At 44.6% G+C, this 17,829-nt stretch overlaps 1 protein-coding gene across 7 annotated transcripts in view; it reads right to left on the minus strand.

Moving 5' to 3' along the window:
• Positions 1 to 17,829, minus strand: part of LOC126467984 (uncharacterized) — a 119,876-nt gene that overhangs the window by 60,615 nt on the left and 41,432 nt on the right. For 4 of the 7 annotated variants that reach the window (XM_050096517.1, XM_050096518.1, XM_050096510.1 and 1 more), the window contains exon 2: positions 11,147 to 11,182. The exons of 2 other annotated variants lie outside the window; for them this stretch is intronic. In XM_050096517.1, coding sequence (XP_049952474.1) covers positions 11,147 to 11,182 — 36 coding nt within the window. Of the gene's footprint in view, positions 1 to 11,146; positions 12,426 to 17,829 lie in introns of those variants that run through there. One more of the 7 variants, XM_050096515.1, reaches the window with a different exon arrangement.

Consider the following 17,829-nt stretch of genomic DNA (forward strand, 5'->3'; position numbering starts at 1 on the left):
CAGGCTCTGGTTGCAGTTCGCCGCTTTATCTCTGAAGATGTTTGCTGCAGTCGAGGATGAAACGTTAGGAGGAAGTTTTATATATTGACCACGGCCATTACCCCGGAAGTTTCAGGTGAAGTTTTGAGTCGGCGTTCTATAGCGTGGCGTATTCGTTCAAACTGTGCCACGCGAGTTTATCGATTGGATTTCATTTGTTACTTCGTCAACCCCCTCCATCTACAAATCTACAGGCCCAAACTCCAAGACGTTATGTGATGGTCTCCACTGTGAAGACTGGTTTGATTCAGCCCTCTTCATCTCTGCACAACTACTAAAAACTACATCCTAGTCTCCCTCTTCAATTTTTCTACATCTTAAGCCATATTCTGTAAATCACTGTGAAGTTCGTGGCTGAGAGTACTCCCCATTGTAGAAAATATTAGAGTTTCTTCCAGTTCCATTCAGGTATGGATCACAGAAATAGCGCCTCCCTGTGTGCAGTGGTTAGTCTAATGTTGTCTTCACATTCCCTGCGGGAAGGACACTTGAGGACACTTAATACTAGTTCTTCAAATTTGGTGTGTAGGCTTTAGCAGGATATCATATAATGCAAGCATGTTGGCATCCATCTTCAAGCATCTGCCAGTTCAGGTTTTCAGCGTTTTCGTGACGCTCTCCGGGAACGAAACGAAGCCGTGATCATTCGTATTGTCATTCGTTGTATACATTCAGTATCTGGTGTTAGTCCCATTTCGTGTAGGTCCCACACACCTGAGCAGCATTCTAGAATGTCCTGCGTGAATGCTGTATAAGCCTCCTTTGTAGAATGAGTGCGTTTTTCCAGTACCCTACCAGTCAACCGTTGTTTGCCGCTAAATTTAACTGGTACCGAGCCTATGCGATCATTCCATTCTACTAATGGACTTTCACTCCGCACACTTCGCTCCATTACCAAATTGAATATTTATTTCTTGACGCGTCAGGGTGCGGTAATCAAGCTGTGCTCTATCCTCCCCAGTTTGACGTAGTGCCTTTTCACGATCTACCTACCTAATCTTCAGAAGTCTGTTATACCTCGTTTCGAAAGATTCTATTCTTTTCCTATAGGTGCTGTTCATCGTCCACGTTTCACTTCCACAAAACACCATACTCACATTCACATAAGACTTTCTAACACTTAAATTTATATTAGCTGTTAGTAAATTTCTCTTTTTTAGTGACGCTTTTCTTGTTGTGACCAGCCTCCATTTTATATCCTCCTTACTTCTACCCTCGGCAGTTATTTTGGAATCCAAATAGTCAGACTTGTCTACTACCCTTTGGTTCCACAATTCGTAATCTAATTCCATCTGCATCATCTGATTTAATTCGACTAACTCAATTGCCCTAAGTCTGCTTTTGTTGGTGTTCATTTTATAATCTCTCTATGCTTAACATCCTTCTGATGTTCCAGGCTCTTTGCCGTCTCCAGAATTTTAAATACCATACTAAATACAGAACCATCCAGCCCATACTGCCAGGGTGGTCTGCAGTGGAGTACTTAAGAGACCCGGCTGACAGCTTCATTACTACAATGCCTGCCTATCATTTCAAAAAAAATAGCACTAGAGAATCAGATCATTCGAACACCAAGACAGATTGTTTTCATTTACACAGGGCTAAAGGCCTTCTCGTGTGCTAATTCTCTAAATGTAGTCAACAAAATTATACGAAAACGGGGTCAGCATTTTCCCGCAGATTCGTCTTTACGTTTCCCAAGCAACTCCGTTACACAGTTACATAAGTTATACTAAGCTGTTACGGTCAGCCGGCCGGAGTGGCCGTGCTGTTCTAGGCGCTGCAGTCTGGATCCGCGAGACCGCTACGGTCGCAAGTTCGACATGGATGTGTGTGATGTAATTAGGTTAGTTAGGTTTAAGTAGTTCTAAGTTCTAGGGGACTGATGACCTCAGAAGTTGAGTCCCATAGTGCTCAGAGCCATTTCAACCATTTGTTACGGTCATAGCAGCGCATCACCGAATTAGTTCGATGTCTGCTAACACGTCTACCTCATAATGACTCTAAACAGTGGATTAGTTCTCCAGGATTTGTCACACTGTTGTACTGCATGTTTTTTTTTCCACTGGATTCCTACCGCACAGTTCGTCTTCCACACTGCTGTATTAAGTGCTGGTCCTATTACATATCGTTGGTAACATTACCCCTAAATGTGTAGCCCTCTCACTACCATTGGGAAGTATGTGTTCCAAGATACGTTATCACAGACCCAATGGGAATTTGCTGCACGTTTGCGTCACAAGATAAGTTATCAGAGAACCAGCTGGTTTTGCTGCTCTTTGTTGCTGTGTATCAAAGCCCCATTAGTAATGAGAAGCTTGCTAATGCTTTGAAGAATTCTTATAGTTGCACTTTGCACCTGTGAGAGTTGTGCTTTTTTCAAGTTTCTTTGTCAATATGCTATTCCCCTCCGCTCCGTATTGTAGCATCAAATTTGTTCTCGCCTGCAAGTAGGCAACCAAATGAACAGATTTGTATAGCGCCTTTCCAGACACTTGGTGTTAATGAATTGCATGCACGTACTGAGGCTTGCCGCGTCACACACGGTGGCCGTATATGAGCTACAAACTTGGAGGGATGCTCTGCCAACTGATGTGTGTCTGTTTCTGTAAGTCTTGCAGTTTTTGTGCAATCATCTGCAAACCGGGAGATACCTATAAATATCCATGTATGTCCCACCCCTCCCCGCGTTGAAAAACGAAATGACGGGAAATTTTTTTCATCGTGTTGTTTCTGACTACAAAATTAATTAAAATAACCATAGATTAATGCCTTTTATTGAAAAAAATTGTAGTGAAAGAGATAAACAATTCTCCGGAACTCATCACTAATCGTGCAATCTGATGCAATTGGGAGCCTTTTTGTTATGAACATTATCTCTGAACCTGCAGCTAAAGAGTGCTGCAATTAATTAGGCCCTTCGCCAAATGGAAATACTGTGTGAGTCGTTCGACATTTCCTTACGGTGTTTTACCACAGATAACAGCTTCGTCAGCGACCATTCAATTAATAGTGCTGACTGTGATGAATCCTTTATCTGTATTGAGAAATAGCGATTTTACTAAGCTTTCTTGGCGTGCGAACGGTGTTACTTTGACTTGAGCTCGAATGAGGATGAAATCAATATCCAGATCGCCACTTTAATATTGAACGCATGTCTCCACTTTCATGATATAATAATATTCCCCTACCTTTGAGTCTGTTTTCAAGATACTAAGTGGTTTCTTGTTTGGATCATGACACCCTCATATATCATGATTCGTCGCTCTCAATCACAACATTTCACATGCTACTCCAGGAGTTGACTATGTAGTGACGCTTTTGGTCCTTTGTACGCCTCTACAATCTCCACGAAGCATACTTGCAACTATTCACCTGGTGACAGCAGCTGTTTTTATTCATGAAATCGCTATTTTTCCTGTCCCCATTGAACTCAGAGTGGTTGTCACACACGTTGACCCGCTTCAGTAATGATTCCCAGCACGTGTAATCAATTGACGCAGCAGTAACACCTTACAATCGATTACTTCCACCTTTAAAAGAATTCCTGGATCGTGCTAGAAAGCAGAGACTTGCTGTTGCATTAACCGATAGAATTAATCATTTGTTTTAACAATAATCTGACGGATGTTAAATACTTGTTAGTCGTAGCAGTTATCTCTGACAGTTTACTCAGACCATCGGCTTAAACTCCACATGTGGTTCTAACTCGAGACTAGTAAATAAATATCGTTTCTTGTTTGGCAAGTTGAAGGTTCAATGTCCAGTAGGTTATAGGCTTATCTGGGCCACTGCACATAATTAATATCTTTGGGAACTGTTTGAGAATGTGAAAAATGTGACGCCAAGTTGTACATTTACGCTAAATCGCAAGTATGTCGGTAACAGGTTAGATTTTACCATAACACAGAACGACGCGTGGTTGAAAGAGCAGAAAATGTGTATCTCTGCAGAGCTGAAGCCCGACTGTAAATGAGCTTCACGTTAATCACGGTAAAAGATGAACAACTAATATGGTGTTCAGTAGCCGTCATTGAACGTCTTTATGTCAATCTTTATAATCTTACCCTTTTCTTATAAGCATTAAAAGTAAAAAAAAAAAGAGTTTAATATTTCACTGAAAAATCTGTTTCAGATTTTCTTAATGATTCTGTTATACGTATGTTTCATTATTCCTTGTCGCTTTTCGTTTCTTAGTAAACAGCTTGGTCACACCTTAGGGAACTGTCATATTTTATATTTGTGCAGTAGGAATTCGATCCACGTTGAGATCCTGACACTTAACTCAATCTTCGTGTATGTAAACATGCCCTTTCGTGTTTGGGATCCAGATTCCAAGCTAAAACGTAAGCCTTGAATGGTTCGTTTGGAGAGAATACGACCGATTTCCTTCCACAATCGAAGCTCCATCTCTAAAGACCTTCTCATCGACTGAAAGGTCTTTTTTCAAACTGCAGGTCTCTCGTACAACTCTCTGAATGAGTCACTTTTCACGTAATAGACAAGAGCCGCAATTGCACCTCGAATTGGATCCTTTGGTAGTGCCACTGCTAATCACAGAGAAGTGTTGTAGTGATTAGAATCTTGCATGGTCAGTCCAAAGTGAATTTGGCGCATAGAACACGGAAGAAACGTACCACTATCAAATCTGTCCTGATTATTTCATTTCCTGTGATACATTACGGAGAGTATTTTGAGTGCAGGTCGGGTAGAGGAGGAAAGAAATTATCCGAAGGGACTATTGCAGGAATAGGTTCACAGTTAGTGCGCATTACTGAATTAAAGGTCAAATGTTAATTGCTTCCATTAAGTTATAACTAGTAGGCTCTGTCATATAATGAAATTTTTGCGAAATAAAATAACTTTTACTGTATGTTCTTCTGGGTAGTCTGCGAGACATTTCATATTGAAGTAACATATATATTGGTTACAGTACCACGGCAGTAACACTGCCTGTTTGAAACACAAGAGCTAGTAAGACGGGGCCTACTAGTTTTTATGCATCACATGGATAGTACATGAATACTTCAAGACTGTTTCGCATAATTCTTAAATTAATTATGTAGATCGATGAACTATAGCTAAATCTTTAAACTATCCAATTACTCTGCAGGTTATGTAGCTCATAATTAGTTATGCACATTTCCAGCAAACTATCAACTTTGTAAAGTGAAATTCAACATAATTTGATACTAAAGAAGCAAAGAATTATTAGGTAAATGCATTTACTTTATTATGCACAGTATCTGAAAGGCGGATCTGCCATAGGATTAAACACACGCTGTTTGTTAGGGCTGCGAGTGCCCTGACTGACGTTATGCTCCATACCATGCATGTATCTATGCATACCTGTATTTGCTAACGTAATTTAGTTGTGCTATTGCATGGAGACTTCAGTGATGCGCCGAAACGTTGGGACATTTTACATCCTGATGATAGCCATCGGCGATAGTGGCCGGAACATTTTACACCATCGATTCCTGGGAATCGTGTGTGATATTTAAAACCGTTCCGCGAAATGGAATCGGTATTCCAATTGAGTTGGATTGAGCGTATTAATTCTGGAATCGTTAAGGTCATGGTGGAAGGACGCAGACGAGTTTCCGCTATATTATTAGGAGGCAGAAAAGGTGGAACTACCTAATACTTTATTACAGAAATGCGTCACACTGCAGAAAAGATTTCATTGTCACTGATGCTGCGCTTCATCTGGATGATATGTTTGCCATTCTTCCAGCCATTTTCTTTTGTTTATGAAGTTCGTTATACTCATATTTGCGATTCGATCTATATGTTCTTTGTATATGTTTTATGTATTATTTCAGAAATACTCTGAATTTTTAATTCCGTTTGAAATATTCGTTTCCTTTGGTATCCATTAAACCTCAGACAGTTACTTATCTCGATTTCATGTCACTAATTATTATTCCCTTGTCGTCCTTTTTATCCTTAAAATTCAATTTTCACTCTCATACAGTGAATCTGATAACGCCATTACTTTATAAACTTTCAGTACGGCTTTTCTATAAATAAATCTGCCTGAAGACTGTTAAATTTGCATTGGGCCCTATGTACGAGTGAATGGGCATCCCTAATTTGTCCTACCAGTCGGTCAGTAAATCGAAACAATCTTTTACTAATGGTACACAGAGACGCCAGTATTTGTATTATGTAGCCAATGCTCGTAACCTTTATGTATTAAGAAATTCTGAAGCAAGCATGGCTTTCCTAAGCGGGTCAAGTACTTTCTCCGGCAATATTCGAGACTCCTAGATAAGCGGTGTCTAGTGATATACCACATGTTAATGTGTGCAATGAAACATTTGTCAAAAGAGTCAGGATAGGAATTGAATATCATTTTAAGAGCTGCTGGACACCTAGTAGTTTCACCTACTTTACCGCGTAAACATAGGACAAAAGGGTGGAAAATTCACAATGTCGTCTTTGGCTTTAAATTAATCATATTTCCCCCTTTTTATGAAAACGTTCCACTGCAAACTTCAGCAACATCATATTCTTATGACCCAAGAATAACATAGTTTCACTTTTACAATCTTAGACGGAAAATGTTATGAGCGGCGTCTGTAGTTGAAAATAATATTTCTCTAACGTACCATCATAGGTCGTGAACACTGTTCCGAAATTCTGGATTAAATACGTAATATTAATGGTGTCTGTTTTACGTGTGTGCATCGGTAACAGTGGGCGATACTTCGGTATTGGATTCTTCATATAAAAATAAGAGAAAAACTCGTGTCATCGTTGTTCATAGATTCCAAGTTTGAGAGTGTATGCATAGTACAAATTGAAGGAACTATTTAATATGCATATTGTTTCACAGGGTGCCATAAGTCAGGAAACAGATGCTCCATTACTGACAGGTGTTATGTAAGCCATCGACTTAAGACAATGCCACAGAAAGACGTTCATGGTTTTAAATAAACTGAGGCTTGATGTCAAACAATTGACCGCCTTCTCCTGTACACTGACTAGGAAAATGTGCATTACCAATGTTAAGGGGCGTCGTCATGAACGAAGACAACCACACGATTGTCATGTAACGTATGGGTATGGGTTGTAAGATGCGCCAGCGCCACAGACTTTACTTAGATTTTAAGTGCAAAGCTAGAGACTGCCGTCGCCATTAAGACGAAGGCAAGCATTGGCTGAGACTTTAGGCAAACTCTCGGAACTGCAAGGAATCTGGGATAGTTCCCTTTGTTGGTAGCCTTAGAGGGCTGAGGGGATTTTTCTCAAATCTGAGACAATGTGGCACTCACATAAAGGGTGTCTCCCCCAAGGCCGTCGGGCACGTTTCCTCTGGTGTTTCAGCAGATATTTGCGGCTTAGTTTTTGTATTATGTAGCTGCAGTCAGCCCAAACAAATAGCGCACATCACGTCTTTCATGCGATACCAGAGCCGACGAAAAGTGTAGGTTTGTTTCCCATTACAAACAAAATGATTTTTAAAGTGGAAGTTTACATCCCCATTCGATAGATCGGCCCAGATTAGTGCGATGTTCGTTTTATCGATATGTGTTAACAGGGGCAGTAAAATCGAACAATAACAAGGACTCTGAAAACGATGTGACCCACGCTGACTGCTATCGTCAAGCATACAGCGCTACTGAGTTGTTGCTGGATTGCTATTTATTCTTCGTGTTTTGCTGTATCTGTTAATATATATGGATAAGACAAATATCGCACTGGACTAAATTGGGAGCACTCTATTGGATGGGAACGTAAAATTCCGATTTAAAATAATTTTGTTTGTAATGCGAAACAAACCGATGCTTTCTGTAGACACTAGGCATCATATAAAGGACGCGACCACCATTAATATTTTGGGAAGACTCCAGCTCCACAGTGCAAAAACGAAATTACAAATATCTGCCGAAACACGACAGAAAATGCTCCTGGCGGCTCTTAGGTGAGACACATCCTATACACCCGGTATATTTCTTAATTAATTGGTCCGAAAGAACCTGCTTATGGCCATTTACTGTATTATAAAGAAATACACTGCATATTTCCCTTTTTAATTTTACATGAGGAATCCGATCACTGCTTTCGATATACTCGTACTTCGTAACATTACATGTCCCCCGTCCGTCTGGCAGAAGTACACACAGACAAATAGCGGATCCAAGGTAAAAACAGCCGGCAACGGCCGGGAGAGCCGTGTGCTGACCCCATGCCACTCCCACCGCATCCCGTGACGCCATTGGCAGAGGATGACATGGCGGTCGGTCGGCCCGATTGTCCCATGGGGGACAGAAACAGGAGCTTTGCTTGCGGCTTTGCGTTTGTCAGAAAACAGTGTGTAACGTGTAACGAAACGGAACTGAAACTATGCTAACAGACCCTGAAGGCCACGTGATGCTAACCGACCACCATGTCTCCCTACTATATTGGAACTGGGCGAAGTATGGAATAGAGAACTTCGGCCACGTGGCCAATCTATGTGGTCTGCGATGTGCGAGAGGGAAGGTGACTAAACTTCGTTTAGCTTGGCGGAATTTGCCGAAGATGAGTGATACCACCTCGCCTTATGATACTGCCGTGTGCTTGTACTCAGTGTGAACGGCTAGGCAGCATTCACTCAGATGTGCAAAGTTTGTGAAGTTGCGTTGTATACAGGCGCGATGAACTTTCTTTACTAACTACTATATTTCACACTGCATTGTGACGTACAAAGGGTGAACAAAAATATGGGAACGCCGCGACAAATGCGTGCTTGAACATAAATCCAGAAGCTAGCCGAGCCCTCTGGTTGCGCTGTTGTATTTGACCACGAACGGCACCTCTGCAATGTCTCCAATGCGTTGTAAGTGTCAGTCGTCATCGAAACAAAGTTCTGTGTAGTTTTCAGTGCATTATATCGGCCGCGCGGGATTAGCCGAGCGGTCTAAGGCGCTGCAGTCATGGACTATGCGGCTGCTCCCGGCGGAGGTTCGAGTTCTCCCTCGGGAATGGGTGTGTGTGTGTGTCCTTAGGATAATTTAGCTTAAGTACTGTGTACGCTTAGGGACTGATGACCTTAGCAGTTAAGTCCATCCCATGGTACAGTGTTTGTTGACCAATGGTGATGCTATGTCCCAAGATAACAGGGTCGCCGTTTTCACAGCTCACATCGCCCAACACTGCTTTTGAGAGCTCGAGGATGAATTGTCCATTCTCCCTGGTCACCACAGTCACCAGATGTGGTATACTCTGGAGAGGAGGGTGCGTCATCGCTATCCACCTCCATCGTCGTTACCTAAACTTGCCACTATTTTGCAGGAAGAGCGGTGTAAGGTTCCCTTGAAAACCATACAGGACCTGTATTTATCCACGTGGAGACTGGAATGTGTTTCGAATGCCAACTGATCTCCTACACCGTATCAGGCATGGTATTGTGTTCTGTTTCTGGTGTTTCCATATTTTTGTCCACTCCCTGTAGGTTTCCATAGCTGGACGGAAGGTCGACGTGCTTGTCGGGCCACGCTCGGCTAGTACCCGTCCACATAAAGTCGAGTGTGGAACTTCTGTCCCAGCCACGTGAAAAGCAGCTGGTGAAGGAGAGGAGAGTAGAATTTTATGAGAGAGCCACTTATTTCAGTCTATATCTACATCTACATCTACATGATTACTCTGCAATTCACATTTAAGTGCTTGGCAGAGGGTTCATCGAACCACAATCATACTATCTCTCTACCATTCCACTCCCGAACAGCGCGCGGGAAAAACGAACACCTAAACCTTTCTGTTCGAGCTCTGATTTCTCTTATTTTATTTTGATGATCGTTCCTACCTATGTAGGTTGGGCTCAACAAAATATTTTCGCATTCGGAAGAGAAAGTTGGTGACTGAAATTTCGTAAATAGATCTCGCCGCGACGAAAAACGTCTTTGCTTTAATGACTTCCATCCCAACTCGCGTATCATATCTGCCACACTCTCTCCCCTATTACGTGATAATACAAAACGAGCTGCCCTTTTTTGCACCCTTTCGATGTCCTCCGTCAATCCCACCCGGTAAGGTGGACATGTGTCCGGAAACGCTTACTTTCCATGTTAGAGCTCATTTTATTACTTCTCTTCAAATCACATTAATCATGGAATGGAAACACACAGCAACAGAACGTACCAGCGTGACTTCAAACACTTTGTTACAGGAAATGTTCAAAATGTCCTCCGTTAGCGAGGATACATGCATCCACCCTTCGTCGCATGGAATCCCTGATGCGCTGATGCAGCCCTGGAGAATGGCGTATTGTATCACAGCCGTCCACAATACGAGCACGAAGAGTCTCTACATTTGGTACCGGGGTTGCGTAGACAAGAGCCTTCAAATGCCCCCATAAATGAAAGTCAAGAGAGTTGAGGTCAGGAGAGCGTGGAGGCCATGGAATTGGTCCGCCTCTACCAATCCATCGGTCACCGAATCTGTTGTTGAGAAGCGTACGAACACTTCGACTGAAATGTGCAGGAGCTCTATCGTGCATGAAACCACATGTTGTGTCGTACTTGTAAAGGCACATGTTCTAGCAGCACAGGTAGAGTATCCTGTATGAAATCATGATAACGTGCTCCATTGAGCATAGGTGGAAGCGTAGGTGACGAAACTAAAATGAGCTCTAACATGGAAATTAAGGGTTTCCGGACACATGTCCACATAACATCTTTTCTTTATTTGTGTGTGAGGAATGTTTCCTGAAAGTTTGGCCGTACCTTTTTGTAACACCCTGTATATATTGTGAAAAGCAATGGTCCCATAACACTCCCCTGTGGCACGCCAGAGGTTGCTTTAACGTCTGTAGACGTCTCTCCATTGATAACATCATGCTGTGTTCTGCTTGCACGCTGATTACGTATCAATAGATCGTCCCCTTCGAGGTGATTCATAATGTTTGAATACAGTGTATGCTCCAAACCCTACTGTAAACCGGCGTCAATGATATAGGTCAGGAAGCCTTTTGGGCATTACCTCTTGTAAGACCCCAAGACCTTGTGAGATCCAGGCGGAAGTGTAGCGTGTGGTGACGTCAGTGTGGAATGTCGTGACTTCCTCACAGCAGATCCGCCTTCCATAGCAGCAGCAGCAACAGGCACGCGCCGGCACTCACCTTTCCATATCCCGGATACAGATGGGCAGGTTCGTACTGCAGGGCGCAGGTCCCGGGCCGGGCAAGGATAAAACAGAGGTGAGCGAGAATAGAGGAGAAAGACACAGCACACACACAGGCGGGGGCGGCAGCAGGCTCGCGCTGCAGCGGGTGACGACGAGCGCCCGACCGGCCGCAGCTCCATCTAGCCTCCTCTTCTCGCCGCTCAACACTTCTCTACTTCTCTCCTAACTTAGTCACGCGGGTTAGAGGGAGTACAAAACGTTAATCAGTCTAAACACTGCTAGTAACTAATCTCTTTGGCACAACTGCTGTATTAGAACGGTTAATTTGCAATCTCGCGGAGTTATAAAAAAAAGGTACGAATCTAGAGGTTTGTGCCATTCGTTCGTAAATCGCGATGACCGGCGCGTCACTGGAGGGAATAGGGTAAAAGAAGCGGGAGAGAGAGGCAAAGGCAGTCAGGACACGTCGAGAAGCGCAAGCGAAGAGAGGGAAAGGTGTTTTTCTTACAAAGCACCGAGTTGCTTCTGTCTCGCCGATTGCTAACAGTATTATACACATCTGCAGTGGTGCAAGTTTCAGTGAAAGTCTTCCGATTGTGCAAGCGCGCCATGGTGTAAAATGTTCCAGCGTTTCGGCCACTATCGCCGATGGCCATCATCAGGATGTAAAATGTTCCAACGTTTCGGCCACCTGCCGGCGGGGCTGAAACGTTGGAAAATTTTACCCTCCTGATGATGACCGGGCGCAGCATGGCCGAAACGTTGGAACATTTTACACCCTGATGGTGACCACCTGCAATAGTGGCCGAAACGTTGGAACATTTTACACCGTGACGCGTTCACGCATGCGGCGGACATTTTATGGAAACAGCGAAAAATTGTTGTTTTCTGAAAATCAGGAAAGAGGAGAGTTTTAACCCTTAGGGTGGTTTTTGTAAGTCTGTTATTAGTAAATGTAGGTTTGACTAGTCTCCATTTGTAGGTACAATATCAGAGTTTCGATGTTATGGCAAACCCAATTCGATAAGGGACTGGCTAAAATCTCCAGAAGATGTCAAGGTTTTAGTTGCACAATTATGCGATTCTCGTAGCTCGGCGATTATGAGGTTATGACGTAGCACAAGGCGAGGCTGGACAAAGGTGACTTTTTAGTTAACTGGGTAGGAGGTATGCATTTGGGGGGGGGGGGCTTGCAAGACGTAACGAAGAGGACAGGTGTGGGGACAGGGGTGTGGACGTGAGGCGCCGGTCGTCGGCGTGGCGACCTGGAGCCTAGACGCGGTAGGAGAAGTGGCGGTAGGTGGTGCCGCCGGGCAGCCGGCCCGAGGTGCTGGAGGAGTAGGAGGAGTGGTAGGAGCCCGGGTAGTCGCTGCTGCGCGACGACCTCTCGGTGCTGTAGCTGTAGGAGCCGGGGCCCGAGCCGGTCGAGCGCTCCACGCGCTCCACGGCCGAGCTGTACGAGCGCTTGGGCCGGCCGTCGTCGTCGAGGCGGCGCTGCTCGCTCGTCTGCGTGTACGAGTACGAGTACTGCTCCTCGGCTCGCCGCGGCCGGTCGGGGGCGTCCAGCACCACGTAATGGCGCGGCACCGTCGACGTGTACGTGGGCGTCTGCCGCACCGACAACAGCAACACATCACGCTCGCTCGCCGTCACCTCGCTGGCAGCGCGCCGCCGCAGCCGCGCAAGCGCGTCGGGGTTCGAGAGCAGGGGGCCGTGCGGGCAGCCGGAGCGCGACCAACTCAAGCTTGTGCTGGGCGATACCCGTGCTTGCAGAGTAATTAAAAAATACAACAAACACCAACTTTTGCGCCTCTGTCATTCTCCTCTTCAGAGGAAAAGTACCGTGCAATGTGGAACAGATACAACCCAAATTGCACGTTTGCTCACAAGGAAACCCCCCCCCCCCCACCGCACCCCCCTCAGATTTAGTTATAAGTTCGTACAGTGGATAGGCCTTGAAAAACTGAACACAGATCAATCGAGAAAACAGGAAGATGTTGTGTGGAACTATGAAAAAAATAAGCAAAATATACATACTGAGTAGTCCATGTGCAAGATATGCAACATGAAGGATAGCGTGAGCTCAGCAGCGCCGTGGTCCCGTGGTTCGTGTGAGTAGCTGCAGAACGAGAGGTTCTTGGTTCAAGCCTTCCCTCGAGGGAAAAGTTCAATTTTTTATTTTCAGACAATTATCAAAGTTCAGGCACTCAAACTCTTATGTTTTCATCACTTTTTTGGGAGTGATTATCACATCCACAAGAAAACCTAAATCGGGCAAGGTAGAAGAATATTTTTTAACCCATTTGCCAAGTGCACAAGTTAGGTGGGTCGACAATATATTCCTGTCATGTGGCGCACATGCCGTCACCAGTGTCGTATTGAATACATCAGACGTGGTTTCCTGTGGAGGAATCGGTTGACCTATGACCTTCCGATCAAATGCTTTCGGTTCCCATTGGAGAGGCACGTCATTTCGTCTACTAATCGCACGGTTTTGCGGTGCGGTTGCAATAGACAGACACTAAACTTATTACAGTGAACAGTGACGTCAATGAAAGAAAGCAAAGAACATATCTTTGCGAAAATAAAAAAAGTAAACTTTTCACTCGAGGGAAGACTTGAACCTAGGACCTCTCGTGCTGCAGCTGCTCACGCTAACCACGGGACCACAGCGCTCCTGAGCTCACGGCGTCCTTCATGTTGCGTATGTTGCGCATGGACTACTCAGTTTGAATATTTTGCTTATTTTTTTCATAGTTCCACGCAACTTCTTCCTGTTTTCTCGATTGATCTATGTTCAGTTTTTCAAGGCCTATCCACTGTGCCAACTTATAACTAAATCTGAGGGGGGTGCGATGGGGAGGTTCCCCTGTCAGAATCGGCAGATAATGCAGAAACTTGAGAGATGTAGTGGAGACGTTTAGTTTCGGTGGATGGTTTAGAGAGTTTAAAGATGTGCTGAAGAGATTCAGTATTGGCGAATGGTGTAAAGAAAAGTGTGCTCAAGAGGTTCAGAATCATCGAACGCTCTAGATAGTTAAGAAGTGTACTGTTGAGGTTCAGTATTGGCGGTGACGTAGGTGGTTGACAAGTGTGTTGAAGAGGTTCAGCATTGGCAGTTGGTACAGAGGGTTGAGAAGTGTGCTGAAAAGGTTCAGTATTGGCAGATCAGTAGGCAGCTGAGAACTGTGGCTGAAGAGGTTCAGTATCAGTAGCTGGTGTAGAGAATTGAGAGGTGTGCTGAAGAGGCTCAGTATATTGGAGGATCAGTAGGCAGCTGAGAACTGTGCTGATGAGGTTCAGTGTCAGTAGCTGGTGTAGAGGATTGAGAAGTGTGCTGAAGAGGTTCAGTATTGGCAGATCAGTAGACAGCTGAGAACTGTGCTGAAGAGGTTCAATATCAGTAGCTGGCGTAGAGGATTGAGAAGTGTGCTAAAGAGGTTCAGAATTGGTGATCAGTAGGCAGCTGAGAACTGTGGCTGAAGACATCCAGTATCAGTAGCTGGTGTAGAGGATTGAGAAGTGTGCTGAAGAGGTCCAGTATTGGCGGATCAGTAGGCAGCTGAGAACTGTGCTGAAGAGTTTCAGTATCAGTAGCTGGTGTAGAGGATTGAGAAGTGTGCTGAAGAGGTTCAGTATTTTCAGATGAATAAGAAGTGTGCTGGAGAGATTCAGTATTGACAGATAGTGTAGAGAGTTGAAAAGTCTTCTAAAGAGTTTCAGTATGAAGCAGAAGTTAAGAAGTGTACTGGAGAGGTTCAGTATTGGAGGATGAGTAAGGAGTTGAGAAGTGTGCTAAAGAGGTTCAGTATTGGCAAATGGTGTGCAGAGATGAGAAGTGTGTTGGAGAGGTTCAGTATGATGTAGATACTCGAGAAATATACTTGAGAGGTTTAGTACTGGCAAATGCATAGGGATATGAGAAGTGTGCTGAAGAGATTCAGTGATGGCAGATGATGTAGAGTGTTGAGAAAAATGCTGGAGAGGTTCAGTGATGGCAGATGGTGTAGAGTGTTGAGAAAAATGCTGGAGAGGTTTCGTATTGGTAGATGGTGTGAGGGGCTAAGAAGTGCGCTGATGAAGTTCAGTGTCAGCAACTGATTTTGAGAGTTGAGGAGCTTGCTGTAGAGGTTCAGTATTGGAGATTGATGAAGAGAGTTGAGAAGTGTGCTGAAGATGTCCAGTATTGGTGGATGATGCACAGAGTTGACTGAAGCGCTGGTGTCAGTTACAAAATGCTCCGTTGTCATCCCAGGCACTCACTTTGGTTGGTCAGGCCATTTCAGGAGAAGGGAATGTGGAAATGTTGGAAAGGAAGATTTGGTGGTATGACGACCCAAGTAGAAAACTCCCCCACCTTGTGTTTTCATTGTGTCATGCATGTCTGTTGTTTGGTCATTCTGTCTTCTTCCTTGAACCCCTTCTTGGTGTGACTTTACTGACAGCTTCTAGGTCTTGTAAATTTGATGATAATAATTCTTAAGACTTTTTGAAAACCAGTTGCGTCTAGTAATCTTCTTTTTCAAGGCTGCATGAGCCTGATGGGTTAACCTCCTTAGGGCCATTCTTCCTATACAGTCCACTCACATTAATGTCACCAACCCTATGTTTGACGTCAGTTTGGAATAACCACTCACAGGGCGCAGGTAGAGGCTGTATAAAGCATGTCGGAGAGATCCGGAAAACAATGTAGTCTTGTCATAATGCGAAAGGGAGCAGTTTATCTAACGTCCAGAAGAGTGTGATCATTGGCTTTCGGTCCAAGAGTGCAAAATTTTCCGAAACGGTTGAATTTGTATACTATTAGTGTGCCACCATGGTTAACGTATACTGGGCATGGCAAAATCAGAACTGCCGCCGAGAATCGTGCACCACAGGCCATAAATGACAGGGGTGAATGCCAGCTGCAGAGATGTGTATAGGTGAATAGACGTGCGAATATTGACCAACTGACCACCCGGATAAACAAAGGAGATACCAACAGTGTCTCGTCAGCGACAGTTCATCGAACATTGTTGTGTATGCGACTCCACAGAAGGCGCCCATGCATGGCGACGAAATCTGGAATTTGCACTACAGTACCGCAATTTGACACCAGCTTAGTGGCGACAGTGACCTTTTCAGGTGAATCGCGTTTTATGCTGCACAGAACAGCTGGCCTTTGACATGTACGACCCTGCAACAATCATCGGTAGGATTCAGGCCAGAGCAAGGATGATTATGATCTGGGGAACGTTTTCGTGGCATTCCCTGAGTGACCTCATCATTGCGGAAGGCACAGTCGATCAACACAAGTATGCATGTATCCCTGAGGACGTTCACTCCTACGTGCAGTTTGTTTTTCCTCGGCATGTTGGCACCTACCAGCAGGACAATGCAACGTGTTACACAGCTCGCAGAGTACTTGCGTGTTTTGAGGAGCTCCAGGATGAGTATGTCGTACTTCCCTGGCCATCAAGTTCCCCGGATTTATACCCAATTGAGAATACTCGGGACCACCTCGATCGGAGTCTTCGCCACATGGAGCCTCAACCGAGACACCACAACACTGGACTCGGCGTGGCCCCACATCCCTGTCGGTCCTTCCAGAACCTCATTGACTCTCTTCCTCTTCGTCTCACAGCCGTCCGGTCTGCTAAAAGTGGTTATTCATGCTTTCGGCAGGTGGCCACATTAATGTGACTGGACAGTGTAATTAAACTTATAGCCGTAGATAACCTTATGGAATGTGATTATTTGTGTTAAGAACAAGTGCGTGTGTTCTGCTCTTTTATCTACAGCTCCTTCGAACGCTTCCTTTTCGGCCCCGGCGATCTACTTAGTAGATGACATGACTGGAAATTAAAAAAATGGTCAAATGGCTCTGAGTACTATGCGACTTAACGTCTGAGGTCATCAGTCGCCTAGAACTTAGAACTAATTAAACCTAACTAACCTAAGGACTTCACACACATCCATGCCCGAGGCAGGATTCGAACCTGCGACCGTAGCGGTCGCTCGGCTACAGACTGTAGCGCCCAGAACCGCACGGCCACTCCGGCCGGCGACTGGAAATAGATTGAGCTAGTGTGTGTATATACAAATTAAAACACATGTTGTTTACTTTTGAGTACAACTAGCTTTAGAAGAGTGGAAAGATCTGTAGATATTTTTTGACTTACTTGTCTTGCCAGCCGTTGTGGCAGAGCGGTTCTACGCGCTTGAGGCCGGAATCGCGCTGCTGCTACGGTCGCAAGTTCGAATCCTGCCTCGGGCAGGGATGTGTGTGATGTCCTTGGGTTAGTTAGGTTTTAGTAATTCTATGTCTAGGGAACTGATGACCTCAGATGTTTCCCATAGTGCTCAGAGCCATTTGAATTACTTGTCGTTCTTTTTGAGATGGTTGTGTCGTGTTCAAAAATGGTTCAAATGGCTCTGAGCACTGTGGGACTTAACAGCTGAGGTCATCAGTCCCCTAGAACTTAGAACTACTTTAACCTAACTAACATAAGAACACCACACACATCCATGCCCGAGGCAGGATTCGAACCTGCGACCGTAGCGGTCGCGCGGTTCCAGACTGAAGCGCGTAGAACCGCTCGGCCACTGCGGCCGGCTTGTGTTGTATTGACCTGTTGTTCTCTATACCCTACTATGTCGATATTTTCCTAAACGGTGTTTCAGATATCCCCCATATCT

This window comes from Schistocerca serialis, chromosome 1 (genome assembly GCF_023864345.2).
Source record: "Schistocerca serialis cubense isolate TAMUIC-IGC-003099 chromosome 1, iqSchSeri2.2, whole genome shotgun sequence".
Taxonomy (NCBI): Eukaryota; Metazoa; Arthropoda; class Insecta; order Orthoptera; family Acrididae; genus Schistocerca; species Schistocerca serialis.